Source organism: Xiphias gladius, chromosome 15 (genome assembly GCF_016859285.1).
Source record: "Xiphias gladius isolate SHS-SW01 ecotype Sanya breed wild chromosome 15, ASM1685928v1, whole genome shotgun sequence".
Taxonomy (NCBI): domain Eukaryota; kingdom Metazoa; phylum Chordata; class Actinopteri; order Istiophoriformes; family Xiphiidae; genus Xiphias; species Xiphias gladius.
This window is the reverse complement of record NC_053414.1, coordinates 20,787,698-20,812,783: the sequence shown is the minus strand read 5'-3', so window position 1 is coordinate 20,812,783 and position 25,086 is coordinate 20,787,698. Positions and strand designations below refer to the sequence as shown.

The 25,086-nt window shown below is 41.9% G+C and overlaps 1 protein-coding gene across 3 annotated transcripts in view; it reads right to left on the bottom strand.

Annotated features, from left to right (window-relative positions):
- Positions 1–25,086, bottom strand: part of pkn1a (protein kinase N1a) — a 52,746-nt gene that overhangs the window by 2,616 nt on the left and 25,044 nt on the right. Inside the window, exons 1-21 of one of the 3 annotated variants that reach the window (XM_040145549.1) lie at positions 18,288–18,329; positions 17,238–17,432; positions 15,622–15,727; positions 14,520–14,668; positions 13,827–13,947; positions 10,026–10,171; positions 8,965–9,178; positions 8,379–8,573; positions 7,984–8,093; positions 7,722–7,865; positions 7,262–7,337; positions 6,291–6,426; positions 5,866–5,992; positions 5,024–5,103; positions 4,496–4,571; positions 3,700–3,791; positions 3,119–3,295; positions 2,201–2,263; positions 1,173–1,249; positions 917–1,059; positions 21–128 (exon numbers count right to left, since the gene is read on the bottom strand). In XM_040145549.1, coding sequence (XP_040001483.1) covers positions 21–128; positions 917–1,059; positions 1,173–1,249; positions 2,201–2,263; positions 3,119–3,295; positions 3,700–3,791; positions 4,496–4,571; positions 5,024–5,103; positions 5,866–5,992; positions 6,291–6,426; positions 7,262–7,337; positions 7,722–7,865; positions 7,984–8,093; positions 8,379–8,573; positions 8,965–9,178; positions 10,026–10,171; positions 13,827–13,947; positions 14,520–14,668; positions 15,622–15,727; positions 17,238–17,432; positions 18,288–18,329 — 2,577 coding nt within the window. Of the gene's footprint in view, positions 1–20; positions 129–916; positions 1,060–1,172; positions 1,250–2,200; positions 2,264–3,118; positions 3,296–3,699; positions 3,792–4,495; positions 4,572–5,023; positions 5,104–5,865; positions 5,993–6,290; positions 6,427–7,261; positions 7,338–7,721; positions 7,866–7,983; positions 8,094–8,378; positions 8,574–8,964; positions 9,179–10,025; positions 10,172–13,826; positions 13,948–14,519; positions 14,669–15,621; positions 15,728–17,237; positions 17,433–18,287; positions 18,330–25,086 lie in introns of those variants that run through there. The other 2 variants (XM_040145551.1, XM_040145550.1) reach the window with 2 other exon arrangements.

Sequence of the window (25,086 nt, the reverse complement as noted above, 5' to 3'; positions counted from 1 at the left end):
ATTTATGTGTGTATTCTTACCCTTCTCATGATGCCAATTGCCTCAGTGGAGAGGAAGCGTGGGTAGCGGACTTCATCATTCACGATGCTGTCAAACACCTCCTCCTCATCATCCCCTGGGAATGGAGACTACACACACACACACACACACACACACACACACACACACACACACACACACACACACACACACACACACACACACACACACACACACACACACACACACACACCCAAAGGGAAGGATACACAGAAATACACTTAACTCGATCAAATCCATTTTAGAAATTTGAAATTCAGAAATCAATACCACAGTGAACATGTCATGTGTCGTACAGAGAGACTTGTCATATCTTAGATATACTGCAAAATAAAAACAGGACATATTGCACATCTAGTCTCCTTTGTGCAGGTATGTAGGAATATAAATAAGGCTTTTAAGAGTTAACACATTCAGCACATTGCAATATGCTTAATTCTTTTATTTTGCCATTTTACGGATACATAGACTTTGATACCACAATGAAAATTTAATTTTCATAACCATTCAGGCTAAATCTTCATGATGTTTTTAATATACTTTCAATACTAGTTGTTCACATGGGTTATGGTTTGCAGAGAGACCGTGGTTTGACAACATCTAATTTCCCAGACCGAATTTGAATTCCAGCCCATCTTTTATTTTTTTGCACTCTTGTTAAATTCACTGTTTTGTGCAATTCCAAAACATTTCAAAATTAGGACATGATCAAAGTCAGCTGTCATATCTCCAGAGGAAAACTGTCTCATCTACAGTCTCTGCTGTGAAAGCACAGTGTGACATTAGATAAATGTGATAATGTGTGTTCACAGAACATTTGGTCAGCTGTTCCCCCACGGACACTGTAAAGGCTTTGTGGATGTGGATTAGTTCTCACCTCTCCCACCAGCATTTCATAGATGAGGACCCCCAGTCCCCACCAGTCCACTGCTCTGGTGTAGGATGTATCTGTTAGGACCTCTGGGGCCAAAAACTCTGGAGTCCCACAGAATGTGCTGGTTCGGTCCCCATAACCCATCCCTAGAAAGGTGAAAAGGTGAAATTGTTTGTGGCTGAACACTTCTAGGCAAACTGGACTCGGATGCAACATGAGAAATGAAATGAGCCCATCTGCCAGTAACATCGATATCCACCTTCTTTACACAGTCCGAAGTCAGCGATCTTCACATAACCGTCTGTGTCTAGCAGCAGGTTGTCAAGCTTGAGGTCTCTGGGAGAGAGGAGAAGGTGAAAAGATGTGGGTGAGAATCCGTGTCTCTTTCAGTATCTCACCAAGCACGGCAGAGGGTACACACGGAGTTTAAGAGACACAAAAAAAAGTTGAAGCATTTAAGAAGAATTTAGGAAGATTTATTCCAGAAAATCGGAAGCTTTGGCTGAAAATGTTCTTTTCAGATCATTCTTTTTTAATTGGTTCAAAAATCCACAATGACGAGAAACACAGAGCTTGGTGGAGGTGTTACACCTCCATTGGACACCTTTTAAGATTTGAGTGGGTAGGTGGTGTTTTTTTTTGTAGGCTGTTTTGCTACTGTAGTAGATATAGTCTTTTTTTTTTTTTTTTTTTTTACACCTTGGCTATTATGTGATGAGACAGGTTTGTATTGAATGTAATGACAGTGTAAATGGTCACAAATGTGTTTGCCGGTGGAGTTTTGAGACTCTCTTCATGGTCTCCAGCTCCACTGAGCTCCACAAATGCATGCTGCATATAAGTGCTGGTGGAAAACGGGGACATCTGGGCTTTCGGTGAATTCATGTGTAATTTCAAAGTGGGAAAGAGGTTTTTCTAAATAGACAGAATAGCTTGTCAACCCTCAATTAGAACACATACATTTAGCCTGTAGCCGATAAATGTAAATATATGGTTTAAATAAGCTACTGTTCTTCTGCTTCACAGCAGGTCTTGTCTATTCCCCCGTCGAAATGTGTGTTCCTTTCGATAGAACTGTGTTTTCACATACACACCCCCCGGTGGTTACGGTTAGCTTTAGCTGGCATTAGCTTTTTTCCTGCACTGGCTGGACGCATTTGTGTGTACCCGAAACTATGCACAAATCATTGTACACATTTGTAAATCTTATTTGTCACGTCATACACATTTGTGACCATTTTGAGTCTAATTCCTCTCCATAGGTTGGTTTGTGTGAGTTCCACTCACCTGTACACAATCTTATGGTCATGAAGGAACTGAAGTCCAAGAACCACGCAGGCCGCGTAAAACCTGAAGTTAAACCAAAGAAACATTATGATGCAGCTGCACTATCAGGGAATAAAATTCGAGCCACATAACAAATAACACTAAGTCTGCTACCAGACCACTAGCGACCACAACCAAAACGACTGTCTGAGGGCTGGCAAACAGCTGCTTGCCAGCTGTTTGCCAGCTGGCAACAGTAGTTTTACTGCTCTGCGAAGGGCACTGGCAATATGGATGAGGGGCACTGCTTCTGTGGATTTAGAACAAAAATATACATACTACTACTAGTACTACTACTACGACTACTATGACTACTACTACCATTGTAAACACAAGTCTTCAATGTCAAAATTGTAGGTTTCGGTACCTGCCATGTTTACTGAAAATGACTGATTGTTAAGTTTATTGAATGTACTGGATACAACACTGGATACGAACAAATTACAGAAATGAGGTTCAAAGGTTCTAAGTATGATGCATTACATTCCAATTCAATGTAACTGTTAACAATGGCCTCCAAAATGCAGATAAAGGTAAATCTTTTTGGGGCTTTAACAACATAAAATGTTTATTAATTGGAACTACTGAACAAATTTGTCACTTAACTTTGAAATGTAATCATTTTCAGGGCGTGAGAGGTTTGTGAGTTACTTTAAACTCCTTTTCCCTGCTATCGGAACTTAATAGACTTCTGTTGGAGCCTTAATTTGTGGAACGTGCAAAGTTTACAGATTCACCAAACAAACAAATAGTAACATATAAAATAAAATATAATTAAATATTTAAAAAAACTCTCCAATTATAAATTCTTCATTTAGGATTTCCTTTCTCTCATACACACACACACACACACACACACACACACACACACACACATACACGGCTCTTGGCTCTGTGAAGACGTCTGTGTGGATGTGCATCATCAGGTCACCTCCCGCTGTGTACTCCATAACAAAACACACGTGCTCTGGCGTCTGGAAACACGCGAACAGGTTGACCAGGAATGGATGGTGTGACATGTTCACGATCTCAAAAATGCGCTTCTCGCACATCAGACTGGAGGGGGAGGAGAAAAAATGTGGAAAGGAGGAGGAGGAGGATGAAGAGGCACAAGAGAAGGAGGAGAGTAAGGAGGGAGGAGAGAGAGATAAACAAGAGGTGCAGGGATGTGAAGGAGAAGGCGGAAAGCAGAGAAAAATGAGGCAGGGGGAGGAAAAAGATTCGAGGAAAAAATTAGACACATTTACACATAATTAGATAATGTTTATTTTTGGTCAATGAGACATCCACACTCAGCCCACAGATTACTTGTAATCATGGTGACTCAAGGCACACCAGCACAGATGAATACTGTGCAGTGAAATGCATTACTGGAGCTCAGAAGATCCAGGCTAAAAAACCCGCAACCAAGCACACAAACACAGGAACACGCAGATTAGTAAACATATCAACACACACACCTTTCCACCTCATCCCGGGCTATGATATCCCCTTTCTTCAGGGCTTTGATGGCGTACATCGTGCCTGTCTTCTTGTACTCTGACAACAACACCTAGAGAGACACGGACACAAGCAGAAAAAACTCACTTTTTTTTTTTTTTTTTTTTAAAAATGTACAAAAGCCGTAGAAATGAAACTGAGCGCTTGTAGATGTGCATGTTCTTTGGTTTAATGAGGAAACCTTTCAAAATTTATTAAGATGTTAGATGATTTAAACTCTCACTTTCCTTCTTTATATTATAGCTCTTTAAACATTTACAGCAAGTGCTTTTTGAATGAGCATGATCTATATGTATGAAACAATTTTCTATTGGGTTTTCAAGCTCACTTTGCATGTGAAGTTAAAAATTTCACAAAGAAAAAAGGAAGGAAGCCATTAAATGCAGGAAAAAGTGGGAAAATATGCTCAATATATGCATAAATACAGACACCTAATGGCATGAAGAACACAAAAAGGCTTTTTACACACTGTCTTGTATGGGTGGTTTTCTTGTTATGACAGAAATATCATGTCACTTTCTGCCTTTTCTTTATTTCTACAAAAATGTCAGCTGCAAGTCCAAGAGTTTTTGTGACATCAAGTAACTGTATTTGTGCACATATTGATCATCTTAAATTCAACAACTCCCCTCCCTTGTTCTTTGTGTTAATACTGACTTGTTTGGTTGATTCCAAGTTAAAAGGTCTCACTAATTTAAAAAAAAAAACAACAAAAAAAACAAAACAAAACCCTAAGGCCCTATTATGAAACTGTACCTTCCCAAAGTGTCCCCTGCCCAACACAGCGATCAGCCTGAAGTCCTGGAGGGACAGAGGACCTTTCTTCTGCTTACTGGAAAGATTGACACACCCAGTCAGTGGGTAGAGTACTCTTTAAAGCATCTCGTGCTAATGGATAGGCCTTTTTCAGAGAAGAAATGTTTAACTTGTCATAGAGGAATAAGCACAGGTGTTACTAATAACATTAACAATCGTTCTGTTCTAGTCAAGTGTCCCAGTAAGTGTGACAGTGAACCAGAACGCACAACACCAGGACCCTGAAACTGAAGCAGCTACATGGAATTCAGCTGTCACTCATTTTATTATTGACACCTGTGATTTTCTTACTGTGACATGTCAAAATATCTTCAGTGAAAAAGTCCTGAACAATAGAAGAAAATAATATACACAGACAATATCAAACTAAATGGACAATATTGCAGTAATTATATGAAAACAAAATATTGCAGATAAGGCAAAAAATAAACGTGTATCGATACAGTGATTCTGTGCGCGAGTGTGTACCTGCTAACAGATGGGGTTCGGACAGGGCACTCAGGGGTGAGGTCTGGGGGGGAGAAGGGCTCGATGACTGGCGGTCGGTCCTGACGGGGGACATGCGAGGAAAGAGACATAAAGGAAAAGACGTACAGAGACACGCAGAGACAGAGAGACAAGAGGACACAAGATGGATGAGACGAGAGACATGGTTCTATGACAACGGCTAAGATGTGATGGACAAACAGCACGTATTCGCCAACTCACTGCTCTGTTTAAAACCTGACAGGCAAGACCCAAATGCAGCTCAGTGTCTGGAGACACTGCGGTCAAGTGCACGCGTCCAGGACAATCACACTGGCTGTGTTATTGGAAGCGTTCTGTCATATGTGCGTCTCACAGAGGAGATCGAATGTAACAATCCACAAATCGCCTGCTGTCTGCACTGGATATATACTGTAATCCCCTTTTCAGTATTGGCTTTCTGGGATCACTATGGGCATACAGAGCTAAGGTGGGTAAACAAAATAAAATAAATGACTCAATATATAGAAACATTGCAGTTTTCTTACTATACAGTCTTTATGGAGCCCACCTGAAAAGCACTTTTTTTGTACTCACACAAATCCAAGCTAAATTTGTCCAGTTTCAAAATACAGTCCAAACTTGACCCGTATTGTAATTGGTATTGCCTGGATTATGGATTATTACATTCTTCACTGATCAGAAAGATAAAACAAAGAGTTACTCTTTTCTCTACTTGTGGATCAAGGCTTGGGTCTTTAATTTCATAATCAACAGATGGATTTTCTTTATCCCATAGCTAACAGAGTGGATTTACTACAGTAGACGGAAGCACTCACACACACCTCCCCCATTTCCCAGGCTTCCTCTCTCTCTGTCTGTCTCACCGGGGTGTGTGTGTCCGTGTCTCTCCTGTAATCGCCTCTTATCGGAGTGTCGCTGTCCAGACTCAACTTCTCCACTGAGATCTCCCTGAAAAATTCACACAGACACACACAAACAGACCAGCACGGCGATGTAGACAGACGAATGAACAGACAAAAACAGAACACAGAAGGGTTGTTAGACGTGGGGCAGAGAAAGCATCACGTGCTTTATTCTTTGCCTGGAAACACAAGGAATAAGGATCAAGGAATACTGCTGCTGTTTGATAGCAAAGTCTGGCCGACCGCTATCAAACGTCACACGTAGATGCTGAGTGTTTCTCCAGTAGAATTAAGTGGAGTGTGTGCACCTCTGCGGCTTAGGCACCATTGTGTGTGTGTCTCACCCGGAGTTGAGTGTTAGGCTGTGCGCGTTGGGACTGTAGGTTCCTGAGTTGTTGACGGTGGGAATGGCGTTTCGAAGCAGCCTCACCCACGTGCCAATATCCACGTTCATCTGACGAGCTCGAAGGAACGCCTTGCCTGGAAACACACAAACACACATACACACACACACTCACATCGAGAGTCACCTAATGTATGTGTGACACGGCAGATCACCATCAATCAATCACTGCGGCTCTAAAGAGTTAAATTTCCGAGAATCTCACAATTTTCTTTTGTAGATATGACGTGTCCTGTATCAGACCCCACCTCAGCTCAGATGTCTAAAAAATCCTCACTTTCCCTGACGAATTAAGAAGTCTTTTATAAACCTAGAATTTATGTTCATGAGTTCCTTCATGGTGTATTCATTGTTTTCCAAGTTATGCTAGTCCTAAAGGGGTCAGGACTGCTATTAATTTTCTCTAAATTAAATGATACTCCAAAACTTCCATGATCACCGGAAAAGAAAAAGACTAGTCCTTCCCATCAGTCATCTAAGTGGATGAATGACCTTTCCGGGCTTTGGCTAAATTCTTCTTCCGCCTGATTCATTCCTGCTTTATTTGGCGTTTGCCTGATTTTAAATATCTCTGTTTTACGTCTTGTTTGAGTGAGGTACTTTTTATAACTTTAAATAAATACTGCATGAATGAATTTGTCATCATCATTAAGAAACAAGATTATTCACCACTAGAGGGTGCTGTGGTCTAAGGCAGTGGACTGAGGGTATGACAGCTGTGTGCTTTGCTTCTAGTCATATTCATTTTCTCATTAAGATAAAGCCAGTTTGAACACAAATTGTTTGCCCAAAACGTTTCTCTATATAAACTGTTCTAAGGCTGCAGAGCGGAAAGATATAGGAGTGAAACACTGTTATTTCCCAGTTCAGCTTATTTGTCTTTGTCTCCTGTCTGCTCTGTCTCTGCCTCACCTTGCTGCTTAGAAAAGACTTTCTTCTGCCTCTGGAGGCGAGGAACTCTCTCAATCACCGGGTTAAAAAAAGTCACCTGGAAAATACACACAAACATGATACATAAAAACATGGAAACTATACACCTACATTTTATGGTAAGATATCTCACTCAGATGGTTGAACCTTTCAAGTATGATATATCAAAGCAGGGTTTTTATGGACAGGTGCATCTGACAGCTTGTGTGTGTGTGTGTGTGTGTGTGTGTGGGCAATTGTATGTTTGCACATTTGAATATCTTTGTGTTTTTTATAGCATTTACATAGATGGGTATCATGTATGCAGAGACATCTGAGTCCACTTTGGTCTGTAGCTGTCCCTCTTCCCATTTTCTATTGTTCTGTCAGTTAATGCCAAGATTTGAGTGCGTGTGCATGTGCGTGTGCGTGTGCGTGTGCGTGTGCGTGTGTTGGCGTGTACCTCAGCCAGCAGCAGGCCCTGAGGCTCCAGCTCCAGCTGAACTCTGTGTTTCTGGTTGTCCAGGAACTCCTCCAGCTTCAGGTACTTCAGAGCACACAGCGAGCGATAATCCTTCCAGTAAACTGCGATCTCCATCTCCCTCGACTAAAACACACACACAGCGACACATGGAAATCCATTTTGGGGAAAAAAAAAAAAAAGTTTCACTTTATTTAAAGGATACTTCAATGCACTCTGCTGGTTTGTGTGTATGTGTACTGACCCTCTCTAGCTCCACAGTAAAGGTCTGGTCCCAGGCCTGTTCTCCAACAGTCCTCCAAGCTGTCTGGCCAACCACTGTGTTATCCAGCTTTAGCACAGCACTCACCTCAGCTGCACACGCACACGCACACGCACGCACACACACACACACACACACACACACAGCAAATTTTATTTCCTCTATAGGTGACATTCCTATACAGCAGTGACACTGACAGTACATGGTACACCATTTGTAAAGAAAAAAATCTATCATCTTAAAATGAACTAAGTGCATAAAGGGGTACAATGTTAATTCAAAGCAAAACAGATTATTTATTTTTAAACCTGTTGAACTAGATTTTATATACCTTAAGGTAGTGTTCATTAGCCATGAATATTCTTAGACATGCTTACATGAGAGCTCGTCTGTCTTGCTGGGTGTCTTCCCGCTGACCGAACCGCTCCGTCCGTAGAGTCCCTTGCTGCCCCTCATGAAAGACCTTGTGTCTCCAGGGCTGTAACAGGGCAGCATGACAGCTGTCCCTTTATTGCGACCCGGGACCACCTCCAACAACCCCACACAGCCCAGCAGCTGCACCTGTAGGGTACCTGGATACAGAGGAAAACAACTCAGTTGCAGCAAACTACGGACCCAAACAACTGCAACCAGATGGCTGTCCATATGCACAATGGCATGCTCTTCTACTGTACAGTGTTGCGAGTAAAAAAGCTGATTAAACCAAACAAAGGAGTGAAAGTGGGTGCAGCATGCCAGTTTTTGTTTTAATGTTTCAAGACAGTATAACTTTTCTTGCTAAAGAAGTCTCATTCGACTGGTTTCTTCATTTCAAAAAGCAGAAGGGAAAACCTCATCATACTCCCTTGATTAATCAAATGGTTCCACATGGACACTCTCTAGGGGTTTCAGTGACACTTCTTTATAGTTTCTGCAGTGGCAGTCTTTTACTATGTCAACACTAGTATGTTTCCAGTAACGTACCAGTGAGGGGTGATGGTTTGTTGAGGGTGCTGTACTGGTTGTGGAGGTAGGGGGCACCGTGGCGGGAGCTGAAAGCAGGGGAGGAGGCCAGGACCAGCTCCTCTTTGATGATGCTGGCCTTGGGGTGGTCCTCTGGCAGCTCGGCCAGACGCTGGTCAAGAGAATCCCTCAGCAAGTCCAACCGCTGAGATGCCTCGCTCAGACGAGACTGCGCCTGCGCAGCATCGACACAGAGCAGCTTTAATACGCATCTTCTCCTGGCTGACTACTTACATCTTTGGGTGGACTTTGAGTAAACTGTTAACTCTCTATCCAATCTCATGGCCCGCAAAATCCATCCCTACCATCCTATTTTAGTCGCAATTTACAGCAGTAAACTACTGGTTTGATATTTGCTTTTCAGGCTTATATTTGTCTGTAGAAATCAAAAGCCAATATCTGCTGGTACTACGATATTTAAAGACAAAATGGGGTGTGTCAGTGACGTGTTTTTGTTTCAAAACACTACAGACTTAAGAGTGAGTTTTAAATACCAGAAATCTCAGCACATGAGATCAGCAACCCTTTCAACACCACCACAGATTCAGTTATTTTGAGTGGTTGGACAATACAGTATGTAATGTAGCAGCTGCTGTCGATAAGACATCTCTCACATGGTAGAAGGAAGTGAGACTGTGCAGTAGCTGAAACAACTTTGGATTTCAATTGCTTTGTGCCTCTGCTGGATCCATGAGGATAGAGCTGATCACAGCCTGACACCGTATCATGCCATGATGCTGCTATATTTGTGTTCAGCACAAAACACAGATTTAAGGGAAAGATTTTAGACTAGGTAACAAATCCAAAGATAACTCAAGACCCAGTTGGAAGGTAACGTTACAGTAAAACTGTAAGTATATACATATAACAAAATAGGTTGCTGTACAGGAAAATTTCTGCAGTGGGGGAAAACCAACAGGTTATTGGAGTTAAAATGTGTTTGTCTCAAGGTAAAGGTAGCTCAAAAGAAGAAGAGCAGGCTGGCGTCTGCCTTTGCAGGGTATGTGTGTGTCCAGTCTAACCTCGGACAGGGCTTTCTTGTCCTGAACCTTGCTGGCCCCCAGAAGCCTGAGCACATTTTTGGCCCCCTCAGCGACAGCATGCTCCACCCTGTAGTGATGCCTCAGCTCTTCAATACGCAGCTCCACCCCGCACAGGTCCTGGTTACCTGCAGTGGTGGAGCAGACAAACAACGTTACTATGGACTGCTTACATCAAACAATGCAGCTGAGGCTGTGATCGCATAAGACGTTTTAATCATGCTTGCACCTTTCATTCAGTTAAAAAGGTGCAGATGATGTTGAAACTACAGTCATTTGTTTTGGCAGCGGTGTGTTATAGGGAACTCCCCTGGGCGCACTAAGTTAATTTAATGCCTTAATGCATGTCATTCATTACACAAGAATCAGACAAAGAAAACATTAGCAGTGGCTGGAGGGAGGTAAGCAGCCTCTTCGTCTCCCCACTGACCAGCAATATCTTTAGCACCACCCTCTGTTTCTAAATGGTTTTTTTTCCTCCCGTCTCCCATCTTTAAAAGCAAACAAAGGAATTAAAAAACACCCTCTCGTGCATTTTTTATTTTTATAAAATTTCCTGATTGCTAGCTCAGGTTAGCCAGCTAAGACTAAAAAGACAGATATTCAGTTGTTTGCCAAGCTAGAAAGAAAAGTCACCTATCTGATCTTGATGTCGCAATTAATACAAACAACTGCCATTGTTACAAATGGTTTCACAAATCAAGTCCTACTTACAGGAGAGACATTAAATACGGAAGACCAGTGCAGAAATTATATAAATAACTTTACAAGAAATAATATCCTGCCAACAAATGGGTTAAAATTGAACAAATGTTCATTGTTTGACATGAAATACACTTTCACATTTCCAGACACTCTGGTGTCTGGTGTTTTATCTAAGGCCACCGCTGCCTCAGATAAAACACTGACAATTGTTTATTGACCCCTCAAGTCAAAAGACCTGGTAACACTGAGCAGATTAAAGCAGAAAATTAGGGGTGACACAATCAGTCAAAAGGAAAAAACATTACTCAAGCTCCTTCACTCCGAAAGCCAGACATGGGGTCAGCCTCAGAGCAGCACCCGCGAAGCACAATTACAGCTAAGTGGTTAGCTTAATGGCACAGTAGCAGCCTCTCTCAGTGGGCAACAAACACAGAGGCGCACACAGACATGGGAAGAGGAGAGAGGAGGCAAGAGATAAGCAGAAGGACAATAGGATAAATAGCGCACAAAAAAGGTGCATCTGACTTCCGAATTTCGGGTTAGTGAAGAGGAAAGACAAAAGGACATGGCAGAGTGATTAAAAATGATTTTTATGACTTATGAGCTGTTCAGAGCTCTGCATGAGACAGGAGGAGAAAGAAAGGGGAAAGAGAGGGGGGTGGGGGTGGGGATGGATATGGATGCTTTTATCTCCTAATAAGGTGTTCTGCCTGGAGCCCAGACCCTGCTAGATGACCCCCTCTACCGGTTGTGGTGCCTGGAGACTGTCTGTCTGTGTACACTATACACACAACCCTGTGGGTGTGTGTGTGTGTGTGTGTGTGTGTGTGTGTGGGTGTGTGGTTTAAAGGAGAGAGTGAGAATAACCAAGAAAGATCCAGAGACTATGTCGGACACTGGAACAACAGAAGAGAATTAAAGTGTTGAAATTAAGAGTTATGTTGAGGTTACCAAGCAGTAAAGTACCTACTGAGAAAGTGCAGAAAGGCATACACTTTACATGTATGTTAAGATTCTGAGGAACTAAAATACCACTCCACTTTTTTAGTATTGCACTCCTATAACACTACCAGACTTACGGTGGACAGTCTAAAACAAACAAGGATCACAATTGACACAGCAGAACCCGAGATGTCCTCTTTTTTATTCCAAACAACCTGTTCCCTTGTCAAAGCCTGGCATCCACTTTACCCACAGTGTAGCTAATAGCTCAGCTGGCAACTCGTGTGTGTTACGCTAGAAGTGGCTAATGTAGCCTTGAGCTGCTAGCCTCAAGCAGAGATGTGGAGCGGGCAACAGCGGTGTGGTTAGCTCACTTTTATCTAACTCCACACCCCCGATTTTAGTAGTCCTCAGCCCAGACTGACGCTGACTCAAGTCACATCACCTGATGCAGTTTATCAGATTTCACACAGCTCCCTCTCTCTTTTTTTCCCCCACATATGCAGTCATACTATCCAAGACCTATAAACAGATGTGTAAAAATCGATGGGAGTTTCCCTTTAACTACAAAATCACTGCTGCTCAGGTAATTAACATCTATAGAACTACTTTTATCACGTTGGAGCAGTGCAGACCAATGAAAAACCTGCAGGTTTTCCACAGGGACGACAGAGGGATAAAGTATGGCCTTAAAAGGCCTTTCAATAATCCCTCCAAATGGCCATTATCTTGTTGGCCTTAAAAGACGCCCACTTTCTCAACAGCCATCACCTCCCTCAGTCTGACATTAGCAGAAAGAAATATATATGGCCCCAAAGGGAACACACCATCTTTAAAATCCCACCCCACTCCACTGACCGTCATCAGTGTTTTCCCAGCAGAGGGACCATAATGGGCCAAAGCACTCACTGCCCCATTGGAACTCATTCACCTGCCCTGACATGGCATTGATTTCTCTGCCACAACATACGTGGCTGAGTGTGTGTCAGAAAGAGGAGAAAAAGGGAACAGGATTGTTGTTCTGACCAACTACATCAAAACTGCAACATCCACATGAACACACTTCCACACATTTAATGCATGCAATCACCTGCCCAGACAATGCTGTTGCTCGGTCTCTACACACAGCACATAATACTTTGCTTGTGTGTGTGTGTGTGTGTGTGTGTGTGTGTGTGTGTGTGTGTGTGTGTGAGTGAGAAACACTTTTCTTCTTCTTTTTTAAGTGTACATCTGTGTGTGAATTTGATTGATTGTGATGTGCCAGGTGGGCCATTTCAAAGGCTTTGTATCACTCACACGTTTGTCTGTCCCAACCACCCACTGGCCTGCACACCTGTGCACACGTGCACATGCACGCACAACAGCCCATTGTGTATCAACCCTAACTATTCTCTTCATCTTCTTCCCCACAGGACCCAGGCTGAGCGATGTGAAAACAGAGGGACGGCTCCTGATTGATCGGTTTCTGCTATTGTGTCTGCTGTCTGGAGCTGCTGCTCAGAACAAAATGTGTGACATGCAGAGAAAAAGAAAGCAAGACTGCAGATTGCACAGAGGGTGAACAAGACCCAGGCAAAAGCATCCTGTCAGTGCCAGCTGCCCACTGTCATAAACCACAAAGTACAACACTGCAGTTTAAAATGTCTGCTACCACAGGCAGTTTAGCTCACTTGACACTGACAGTCGAACGAAAAAATCTTCTGTCCAGGAGTAATTACAGTATGTCTGTCAAAATTATTGCTGTCCACTGTTTTGTAGATATATATCACTTTATATCTGTTCTATGGTTTTATTTACAGTATACAGTAGATACAGTATTTTGTCGGTGTGCAGGTATTTTTTTTTCCTGTGCTGAGACCATTTACGCTGGGTAGATGCACCTGGCGCAACTTCTTGAGAAACTTAAATCCAAGACTGCAAGCATTTCATATTGCAACCACATACTGGACTATAGACCAAATATTATGAACAACATTTAAATGTTACCTCAAAAATTTACCAGCCAACATAATGCGTTACCCTTATGGTGCAAGGTCATGGTCACAAGTGTATTTTGCAATATTGGTACAACATTAGAACATGAGTGTTAGCTATATTTTGTATACACTCATTTAGCCAGTCACTCCTGCTTACTCTGTGTGTCGTCATTGTGCTCGGTGGCCTGCACAGCCTTGCGGATTTGCATGCGGATGATGTCGATTTTGGTCTTACTGTCCTGGAGCATCTGCTGGGCCGTCTGCAGCATCTTCTTGTCCTGATTTAAATAGGAACAAAAAAAAAAAAAAGCTAATCACATCGGAAGCTAAAAAGCCATATATTAAATATTAGAAAAACGTAGCAAAAGTGTTGTCACCTTGTCCTAGTTATAGGTTTTACAAAAAAAAAAAAGGCTGTGTGTGTTTGTGTTTCTCTCATGTGGATGTATTGAATGAGCCTCATATTCCTCTTTAATGTCTTTAAGCAGTGAAACACAAAGGGAAGTGGATGTGTGAGAGCAAGGTGAAGTGTTTAGGTGAAACAGATGCTGCATAAAATAGGGGGAGGGGAAATTGGCAGTAACCGAGAGATAAGCTACGTGCACAGGGGAAGGGTTCTTCTGTGCCATATGTTATATGCACTACACATACATCTGAGTCAGCAGATTTCAAGGTTGTGGATCATGTGGGTACACACACAAACACAGACACACACTGTCAGTTATCAGGCAGCTGGGGGAGGGGTATAGTGTGGGTGTCCTGTACCCTTCAAAATGTTATTCTTGTCAGTGATTAGTGTCCTACACTTTGTCCCGTTGTGCTGTGTTCACGTGTGTATATGTGCATGTACCTTGGTGGATCCATTGGCGTAGATAGGGATCATGTTCTCAACTCCCTGTTTGACTTTGAGCTCGATGTTGAGCTGTCTCTCCAGGGCAGCGATGCGTTCCTTGTGGGCTGACGTTCGGCTCTCTGCCCCAGGAGACTGAGGACACTCATCTGTGGAGGGACGAGAAAGGTTGGAGATGATATGGAAAGGAACAAGATGGAGGTTCACATGGTGTGTTCCAAAATGAAAATGCTCTTGAGGGATTTAATTTAATGCCAAATAATATTGTGTCACTCTTGAATTTTAGTAGCAGAATGTGCAGAATGTGCAATTATCCTGGAGTATGGGAACAGTTGTGATGCCTAAGTCATTGTTGTCTGTTCGATGAGAGATCCACTACAGCTTTTACCAGCAGGCAACTAAGTGTAAAGTTTTAACCTTCGGCTTCTCCAAATGGTGTCCCACCCAGATGGAATACAGAAAGACAAGTCATCAGGTCATTTTATTTTTCCACTACTCAAAGGCAGCCCCAATTTATCAAGAATGTGTTAGAAAGAATCAAAATTCACTATGAAGAAAGCTTACAATGATTGTTGTAATATTACATATACACGTATGATATTCACAGGCACAACTCTAAATTATCTGCCATGAATATTTTCTAGTATTATATTGATTTCATGCTAAAGCACAGCTACTAGTCTCATTTATGAAATCACTGAGAAACTTCAAAAAAAATAAATGCACCGGATGGAGATTTGTTTCCCCTGGCATATACTGATAATTGGCTTTCAAATAATAGCTTAGTTTGGTCATCAAACTTTGCAGTGACTAAATTAAGTCCTATGTTTTGTGTCTCCCTGCCCTGGACACGGGAGTCTGACTCGAACTCTCCTGCGTTTCCCTACACAAACAATTTTAAAAAATGGTATCCGGTGGATTTATTACCTGACAAATAAAGGTACTTCACCACACTGAAGCACAAATACTATTAACTGAATATTGCCACAAAGGAGTTCTGCTCACTAATATGAAACTTTCTTGGTAATATCAGACACAAGGGAACAAAAGGACACAGTTGATTTGACAACAGCACTGACAGTTTCTGACATACAGTACATACCTTTATTCTCCTCTCCTCCCTTTACCACAATGTGAGCATCCAGTTCCTGCAGCTGAGCATGCAGGTCTTCCAGCCTGCGGTTGGAAGACCGCAGCTGACTGTCCACCTGTAGACAAAAAAAAAAATCTCTTTTATTTCTTGTTAGGGAGATTAAATTATAACACAGCATTTTATTTTCTGTTTGAAAACATAAGTGTGCCAGCCTAGCTGTAAGTAATGAAGCCTGACAATGACAACGTGTGGACATCAGCAAGACATGCAAGAACATATTGGAAAGCAACGGAGCAGGTGATTGTCTTTGAACCAGTTCTACAAGAACACACAAAGCTTTCAGTACTTTTCTTGAAATGGCAAAAGATCTATGTGATCCTTTAAGTCCTCTAACAATTCTTCCTATCTTGATGTTGGCTTTCTGTCTTAGTCTCGTTTAACCTGCTTAATTCAAACATAATGTCATTCTGCAAGCAGAAGCAGGCAAGTGGCCTAAGCCTTGTTGAAAAGTTCTTTCATTAATATAAATCCTGTTGGGTAACTTATTGAGCAGTGATGGAAGCTAATACACACAAAGGTTGATATCTTTCTGTGTTAACTCACTGTAACAAACAGGTATAATTACACCTGAGTGAACTAATGTGCCTTACCTTTGAACAATCCTGATTTTTGATAGTTTTATGCCAACACACCCTTGGACTGTCTCAATAAAGCGTTCTATCTATAAAAATGCCAGTATAATGATCCAAGCATGCTTTTGAAATGCTCGGTGAGCCTCTGCTTCAATCTTAAAAGTAAAACTCCAGATCGGCAGTGTTCAGGAAAGATTTTTTATTGACAATAATTTTTCTTACAAAATCTAAGTAACTGGGATAAATCTTCCCCGTAATACCTAAAATTGCCTGTGGGCAAAGAATTTAATCCTCCAACTGCTCGAGTTGTGCTGCTCACTTGCAGCAACAGACAGAGCCTGGCACTGCTGCTGCTTCCCAGCAGTTGTACTGGGTAGCTCCAGGAAGTAAACATGTGAACCTGCGTGACTGCGAGGCAGGGCACTGTGGGAATGCCCTGCCTCATAATGTGGAAATTTATGCTCAGAGAATCTGGTTGAAACATTGGTCAACTAAGGATTTAAAAAAAAAACAGTCAGATCCTTCCAAAAGTCCCAACTTTCTGTAAAGACAAACAGGAAAAGAACTTCACAAATCAGCATTTGATTCACCAGCCACTGTTACAGATGGGTCATTAAAATGGTTTCCTGCGGTGGTACTGATGTAAAATCACTTTCCAACTTTCAGTCGTCAGTGCTTCAATGATCTTATCATTGTATTCTTTGCCTTGTATGTTACTGATGAGTTGCCTGGGTGGATAAACCCTTGCGTTTCCACCCATTTCTGTGCTTGCTGTGGAGAAAAAAAATTTGGAAGGTGCATTCTCATATTCCCTGGTTAATTGTCCCTGACGTTCCCTGTTGTTACCTTATATCTTCTATTACCAGTGGGAAACCTGTTTAAAAGCTAACTTCTGCTAAAAATGACAGTTTTGGTTAGTTTGGAAAAAAAAAAAAAAAAAAACAAAAAAAAAAATAGGGACCTGCAGAGGATCTGAGGATAACTGTGGCTGACCTGCTGAGCGTTCCTCTTGTCAGTCGTCGCCCTGCGCAGGTTCTCAGCTCCTTCCTTGATCTTCAGCTCCTTGCGTATCTCTCTGCGGATTCTTTCACGCTGCTCGTCGAGAAGCTGCTGCACACTGGAGTCTGAGAAGTCTGAGTTCTGGTCCAGCCCGAGCTGCTCCAGAACCGACAGCCCACCTGGGTCACTCTGGTCAGGTCGACGGAGGTGGAGATAGGAAGGGGAAAAACAAGGAATATGGAGGACAAAGGAAAGGTTCGTTAGGCAATGCAATTATGGAGAGAATAAAAAAAAAATCTTTGTCATGAAAATACAGGGCTTAATTTACAACATAGTCACCCCGGTAAGAGGAGGAGTTGAGAGTGAGGCAGACAGAAGAGGAAGAGATGATGAGCAGGATAAGACAGTAATGGGAGGAAAGAGAGAGAGAGGGAGAGAAGATAGTGATAGGTGGAAGAGGAAAAAGGGCAAAGTTTGGTAAATATGAGCGAGGAATTAATAAAATCGTGTTCAGCCAGTGTTTATAATATTTCAAAAACAATCGACAATGTCGGACCTGTTTACAACAAGGGCATTAGAAAACACTCAAGTTCAGGAGAACCATTCTAGATGAAATTTTCAGGAAAGTATTCCTGCCAAACGGGTTAAAACTCAATTCTGTATACGACCATCAAAGTGAATTACAAATCTGTCCCATGACCAGCCTTTCCTCGTGACCTGGTTCTTCTCTTCTGTGAGAGAAATGCTGAAGGTGTTAACGTGCTAAACACATTTTTCACACTTTAGGACGAGCACACAATTGGGCTCCACTCCTGCTTAAGTTTTCTAACAACTTCTAACAACTTTTTCCTGCCTACTAGAATGATAATCCTGTGTTTGTAAAAATCCCCTTCAGCAGTGCTACAACTGGCCACAGAGCGAGATCTGGAGACTCAAAGATCAGGAACACAGCCGGAGAGGAAGTGTTAATCACTAGAAATCGGAGCGACTCAGTCACTATTACAGGAACCCACAAATCAAACAAACAAGCCAACAACACTTCACCTCCGAGCTGTCCTCATCCTCCTCGTCGCCATGCCAACACATAGTTCCCTCAGATTTGATGACCCAAAAAACGACAAAGGAACAGAAATCTTTGGTCCCCTCCTGAGCTCAGCCAAACGGTTAATGCCACACTGAGAGCAAAATGGGTTGGGGGGGGAAAAAAACGATAAAAAGAGATAAAGAGAGGGAGAGTTAAGTGAGGGAGGAGGGGGAACGCCTCCGAAAGAGGATATCCGTCCTAACACCAAGCTGCTCAGGCCTTTCCTGTTTCCTCTGCGATTTTGCTGCTGTCAGTGGAGTATGAGACACAGGGAAAAGGACAGAGACTCTATACATCAACAACACATCCTCCCTCCTGAGGGTTTTGTAAAATATTCTCGGATCTGTGGCACTAGGCATGTATGATGTCAAAACCTTCCTCAGCTGCTTATGCTCACTGATTAATCAGATCTGGCTTGAAGTGAATATGTGACAGCTTTTTTTATTTTGCTCTCACTTGGGTCGGTGATATAATCTTAAGTGCGGAAACAAGGGAAGGATGCGTTTTCTATGTACTGGATCAAAGCCAGAGAGTAAGGTTGGGATGCATTTCTGCTGCCCGCTGAACTTCTTATTTCCTTTGGGCTCCACATCTACAAATCCCAGGGGTGATCTTCCCCTATAGGAAGATTATGGGATTGAAACCCGGCCTCATCTGAAAATATGATAACATCTTTATATAAGCAGCACTGGGTGGAGTTTGTGTCCTAATGCTAGCCTCAAAAATCGTCCTCCAAACCAGGAAATGAGCATACAAGAGCCCTTTACGTTGCACAATAACAACGATCTTACACGTGTGTTGGATGTCACACTAAGCTCAGCGTACAGGGGCCTTTAATTTGTTCATCTTACACAAAATTGGAAATGATCTCCATGTACTTAATCAGTCACAGATATCACACAAAAGAGAGAGAGAGAGAGGGAGAGGGAGAGAGCGATAGAGAGGGAGAGAGAGAGGAGAAATGAAGACAGAAAGGATACTGCTTGGTTAGTGGGCTAACTCTACCAGAAAGACAGGAAGAAGTAAACAGCTAGCAGCTAGCTGTGTGCTACAGCTACAACACAGGCAGCAGGTGTCATTGGAGTAATGTTAAGCAGTGAGCACGCTGCTTGTCTGACAGCTGGACAACAGCAGGAGAAGATGAAGGAGTGGTCCGTGACATTGCTAAAGATGACCACAGACAGGCAGACATTGCTGATGGGCCTGGTACGATTAAAGACCTTTACTAATGGCTAAAAGCAGTGTGTATTAAGGTCGGGATTTGATTTCACTAGATTACTTTGATGACAAAACTTTTATGTCTGTATTGAAAGAAAACAGGATATAGAACAATTACACTGATTAAAAAAAATGAGGCATTTCATGCTGTTACAGTATGGCCACTGACCACTTTTGAGCTTCGGGAAAATAGTTGAGGTTGGTGGAAATGTTTAACATATTTTCTTGTCATAGCAGAAGAATTTCAGCGCACAAAGAGTGGGATAATTATGTCTGTAATTTTATGGTCATTTCGTGGTTTGTTCACATGCCACTGACTCATCTCTCTATAACCCTCCATAGATCTGTGCAAGCCCAGAAAAGAAACAACAACTGATGACGGGGAGTTTTACTTCCTGTCATCTGAAAAGATAGACTGAACCAAACAGAGGCTCTCGGAATTTAGGGTGAGCAGACTCCTGTAACTTACCGACTATAAAGGAACAAGACACAAATAAGTCCATGGCAGCTGTCACTCTATATTAGAGCTTTACAACTAAATATGTATAATCATTTTCTGGTACCAATGGCGAAACATGCAATAATGACTCATAATATAATTCGATTAGCATGTCTGTTGCAGCTGAAAACTGTTCATTTACTGGCTCACTGGCAAGATTGTATTTGGCCCAAATAATCACTTCACATGAATGAGTGCTATATGTTTTATGAGAAATATAGCCACCAACTTTAGAGATAGTATGTGTGTATTACACTGGTCAGAGTTACAGGCAGTGTTGTTATTGACTGTGGTATATTGAGAGGTGTTTCAAATTCTTTATCCTTCCTGCTTACATACATGAGAGGGACAGAAAGACCTCTCACCTCTCACCAGTAACTACGACCTCGTTACTGATTATTTAAACATTCAAAGTTACCGAATTAACACATGTATGACAGTGTCAACAAACATGATCACAAATGAATAATTAAAGAAATTAATTTTGCCTGACTAGGTAGTATAAGGATTACTGGACCATAGAGCCTCTAACCAGTATGCACATGTAAACACAAGGGTCCAAGAGCCATTTAACCATTTACTAAGTGAGGGAGTGAGTAGATGAATGGATCCTATTTATAGAAACATAAGTAAATACAGGATAACAAATAAAAAGCCTCTTTCTCCTCTAAATTTAAACAGATCACATCTCCCAGGTAAGTATACTACGTGGCTCTAAAACGGTGTATGATCTGCTTCCATATAATTCTGCCTTAGTCAGAAGTAGGTAACTCAAACAGCTCCAAAACAATACATCATGATTTGTTGAAGGAGTCAGACACATACATTAAATTACGACGCAGAGCATGGAGACATAATTCAAAGGTTATAAATAGTAAGTCATCTAAAACAAATTGGCAAATAATTTCAAACAAACTTAGTGGTGTGGCAGCATGGTCTCAGACAAAGGAATTGAAAAGAACACACCCAGATCGTATATAACCTCCCCTTCTCTCAACTCCTCCCCTATGCACTGACAGGCAAATCTCTCCACCCACTTCTGGTCTGACAGAATTGACATTCAAGCCTGAGATTCTTGAACAGCAGTCCCTTCAAATAGTTCAAAGTTGACTGAAATTTGGAACAAGGTGTCTTCAGCTGACATGTTTTCCATAGGTGGCAAGGGGTTACTAATCGGGCTACAGGTCTGACATATTGCTTACCACTGATGGTAACTTCAACCGTCTGAACTCTTCCATCCTTGCTGGGCACTACTTGAGTTATTTTTTCCCCACAGGCCACAAACCCCTCGGCAGTTGAGGGTCCCTGCTCATTACCACTGCTCCTTCCTCAATTTTACAGCTGTCTCCGCCATTTAAGATGAATTTGGGGGTTGGGGAGACAGTCCGTAATAAATTGGGACCAAAACCAGTCAGCCAATATCTCGCTGTCTCCACTGTCTCCTACAAATAATCATAATACTTAATGTAAATGAAAAGTTTACAACTTTAACCATAACTGTGGGGCACTACCCTCAGTGTCTTTGCAGGGAAGTTTAAATAGATAGAAGCAGTGTCCCTGGTCTGTATGACACTCCTGGCTAAGATTAATCTTTCTGGCTGATTTGTTTTTATTTTTGTCTTGGATGCCTGCAGGCTGTGACCTTCTTGATCCAGATTGACTGATGAACATGAAGTGAAACATCTTACTGCAGCCAAGACGTCACTATAACATGACACAGTTAATCCCGTGTGTCTCCATCCACCATCTCAACCTCTCTGTGTATGTGTGTACATGTGATCCAAACCTGCCATTGTAAGAGGCACTGAGGAAATATTTGCTTACACTTGCAGCAGCAGTCACAGTGGGAGTAACTGCTGTTACAAAAAAAAAAAAAGGCAGGAGTATATCCCCATTACTGTGGATTACTGCCAAGTGATTATGTGTCAGATGGTGAACTGATTGTGTAACTGAACTGGAGAGAGGTTGTTTGAGTTCCTCTACTATGCTCTCATACCCCCTTTTATCCAGATTCTGACTTCAAGCAGAGGTTGACAGTAACTCCTCACAAAATAATTGTTTGGTGTTTTAGTTTCAAGAGTGACTTGCCTTTTATTTATGAGTTGACACCGAAACTTGCACAAACTCAAGCGAATGAATGGCAGGTTATTTCTTCAATCCAGTCCAGTTGCCTTTAACTTAGAATTAGCATGACTAATCCTGAGATAAGGCACTGTCTTAATCTTAAAATGTATATAACAAGTGTTAAGTGTTTCCAGATCAGGGTGTTTTTCTGCATAATGGGGCTACTTTTAAGCCATGTTAGCAGCATGGCTTTAAAATGGACATTGTTGGTCTGTCGGCCAACTGCTTTAGTCCAGACTAAAAATAACTTGGAAACTACTGCATAGATTGTCATGGAATTTTGTATAGACATTCATGTTTCTCAGTGAATGAATCCCAGTGACTTTGGTAAATCACTGACTGGTTGACATTTCTGGTTTTTGTGTTGACAGAAATGTCTACACAACTGCTCAATGAATTTCCCTGAACTATGGTAGAGACAATCATAAACCCTCAGGATGAATTGTAATAATGTTGGTGATCTTCCTCTACCGCCATGATCAGGTCAAAATTTCAATTTGTCCAATACTTTCGTTTATGACCAAATACTTAACAACATTCCCATACGGGCATACTGACCCAACATGCTGAGCAAGGTAAACATTAAACCTACTTAACATCGGCATGCTAGCATTGAAATTGTGAGCATTTTGGTATAGTGACATTAGCATTTAGCTCAAAGCACTGCTGTGACTCAGTACAGACTCAAAGAGCCGCTAGGATGGCTGTAGACTCTTTGTCTTATTGTAATATTTAGGCAGAATCCTCAATAAAAACATACATGTTGAATTCCTATCCCAATGAATTGGCTCTTCCTCTCCTCCAGTTAGAATGTATTGAGATCAGCGAGGATGTCGTCACTGTGTACAGTCTGTTGCAACTTCAAGAAGAACAGATTGACAGAGCACAATGACTGACTGACCAATGATCGACGAAACCAAATGTCATTTCAGTTCATAACAATTAGGATGGAACCTTGTCAAAGCTTTTTTAAAAGCTTATCAGCAAATATATTACACCATATATAAATATGTTGAACAAAATCAGCAACAACAGCTGGACGACTTATATGATGATCGGACAGGTTTGAGGCTCTGACTGGACTACTTGGCAGTCTAATGTTCTTTTGGTAAAAGGACTAACTTGACTGCACTCAAAATTTTTATTAAAAAAAATGAACTGTAATCTCCCTTTTAAGATAAAATTGTACTTTTACAGAGAAATCTATTAGTACTTATAATCAACCCTGACTCTGACTTTAAGGCTGTGGCTTTAACATGGGTTTATAACATCAACATGTGTCTCTCAAGTGATTCACAAAAGCATAAAACTTTCCAGAAAAGAACACAATCTCAAATCCAAACAACTCAGCCAATTGTCCAGTGACACTTAGCTCAGTCCAGCACCCTTCAGGATGTGTAAGTCATCCAACTGGTGGGAACATGTCTGCTGTCACTTCCAACACAACGTTTGTTGAAGACGTAAACAGCAGCAGATGTTGACAGAATGAGTTCTGACAAACATACGTACGCAGCACAAAGAGGCAACACCAGATGAGTTGTCACAAACACTTACATAGACTAACACCTTTTCAATGAACTGAGCTAGGCAGTTAAAGAGAGGAAAGTGATACAACGCTCAACCTCATTCTTTCCTTGTTGACCCAGCGCAACACTACAAAGTTGGCGACAGCTGACGGGCAGGACTGACTCATCTCACGCAGCTTCTTAGTGAACTAGCCAAGGGAGGAACATTCGGCGGCGATGTCCAGGGAAGTAATAATGTGCTAATTCAATAGATAACGGCGCCAAGCTAACCTAATTCAATCAGACTGTGTGAGCAGTATAGAAGAGCCTAGGGCTGGACAGGGAAGGAAAAGAAAGAACATGGGTAACATGCAGTTTTGTGTGTAAGTGCATGTGAGGACACTGCGAGGACAACGCCTGGAGCTTTTATACTGAGTGATAATGACCCCTCAGTACAGAGATAGTGTCCACACAGAGGTCATGGAAAGGCATGGTCATGCAAGCGTGCATGACACAGGACAAAAACAGGAGGAGATATATTCACTTTTATGCACACACTGATGCACGCCCACCAACACACACAAAACCCTTTCCAGTGAAACGTGAGGACATGTCGTGAGGCCACCGAGCTCAGCCCACTTCTGACTGAGGCCTGTGTTATTGTAGAGGGTGTGTACTCTTAGGGCTCGTGTACAGTCATTTAAATCCACTTTGTTGTGTTCTCAGGAGGCTGTTGCATGAGGTGAAAATGCCATTGTAACTGTTGCTTGTTCTGTCGTGACAGATGAAGGCCAGTAGAGCCATGGCCGTGCTCAAAGTCACAGCTAATAATAGAGGGGGAAGAAAAAAGAAAGGAATTATTATTAATGGAAAATTCCAGTACTTTTCAACCTGTGTTGGATTCTTGAAACTTGGAATTATTTCAAATAATATTTCGATACACAGTGCTTGTTTTGCAGGAGTTTGCATTTCATAAATCTCAATGGAAGTGGCACGTGCAAAGATAGCACGACCGTTGTAGAGACTTCATTTTAACTTCAACTTCCGTTTTGACTTTGCTGACATTTCAGTAAAAACCACGAATGTCAATCTGCTGGTGGTGCTAGAGAAAACATCACAAGATCACCAGAGTCATAAAAGTTCATGATTGGGATGTCTGTACAAAATTTCATCTGAATCCATTCAGTAGTTGTTGAGATATTTGACTCTGCACCAAAGTGGTGGCCTGACTGGATCGACAGACCAACATTGCCATCCTTAGAGCCATACTGCAGTACAGCTAAAAACTGTATGAATGGTAAAGCTATCAGGTTTCTCCAACAAACACACACACCAGCACGCAGAGTATTAGAGGAAGCATGAGTCTGCAAAGTCTCTAATGGTTTTACAGTAACTTGCACATCATTTCCTGTA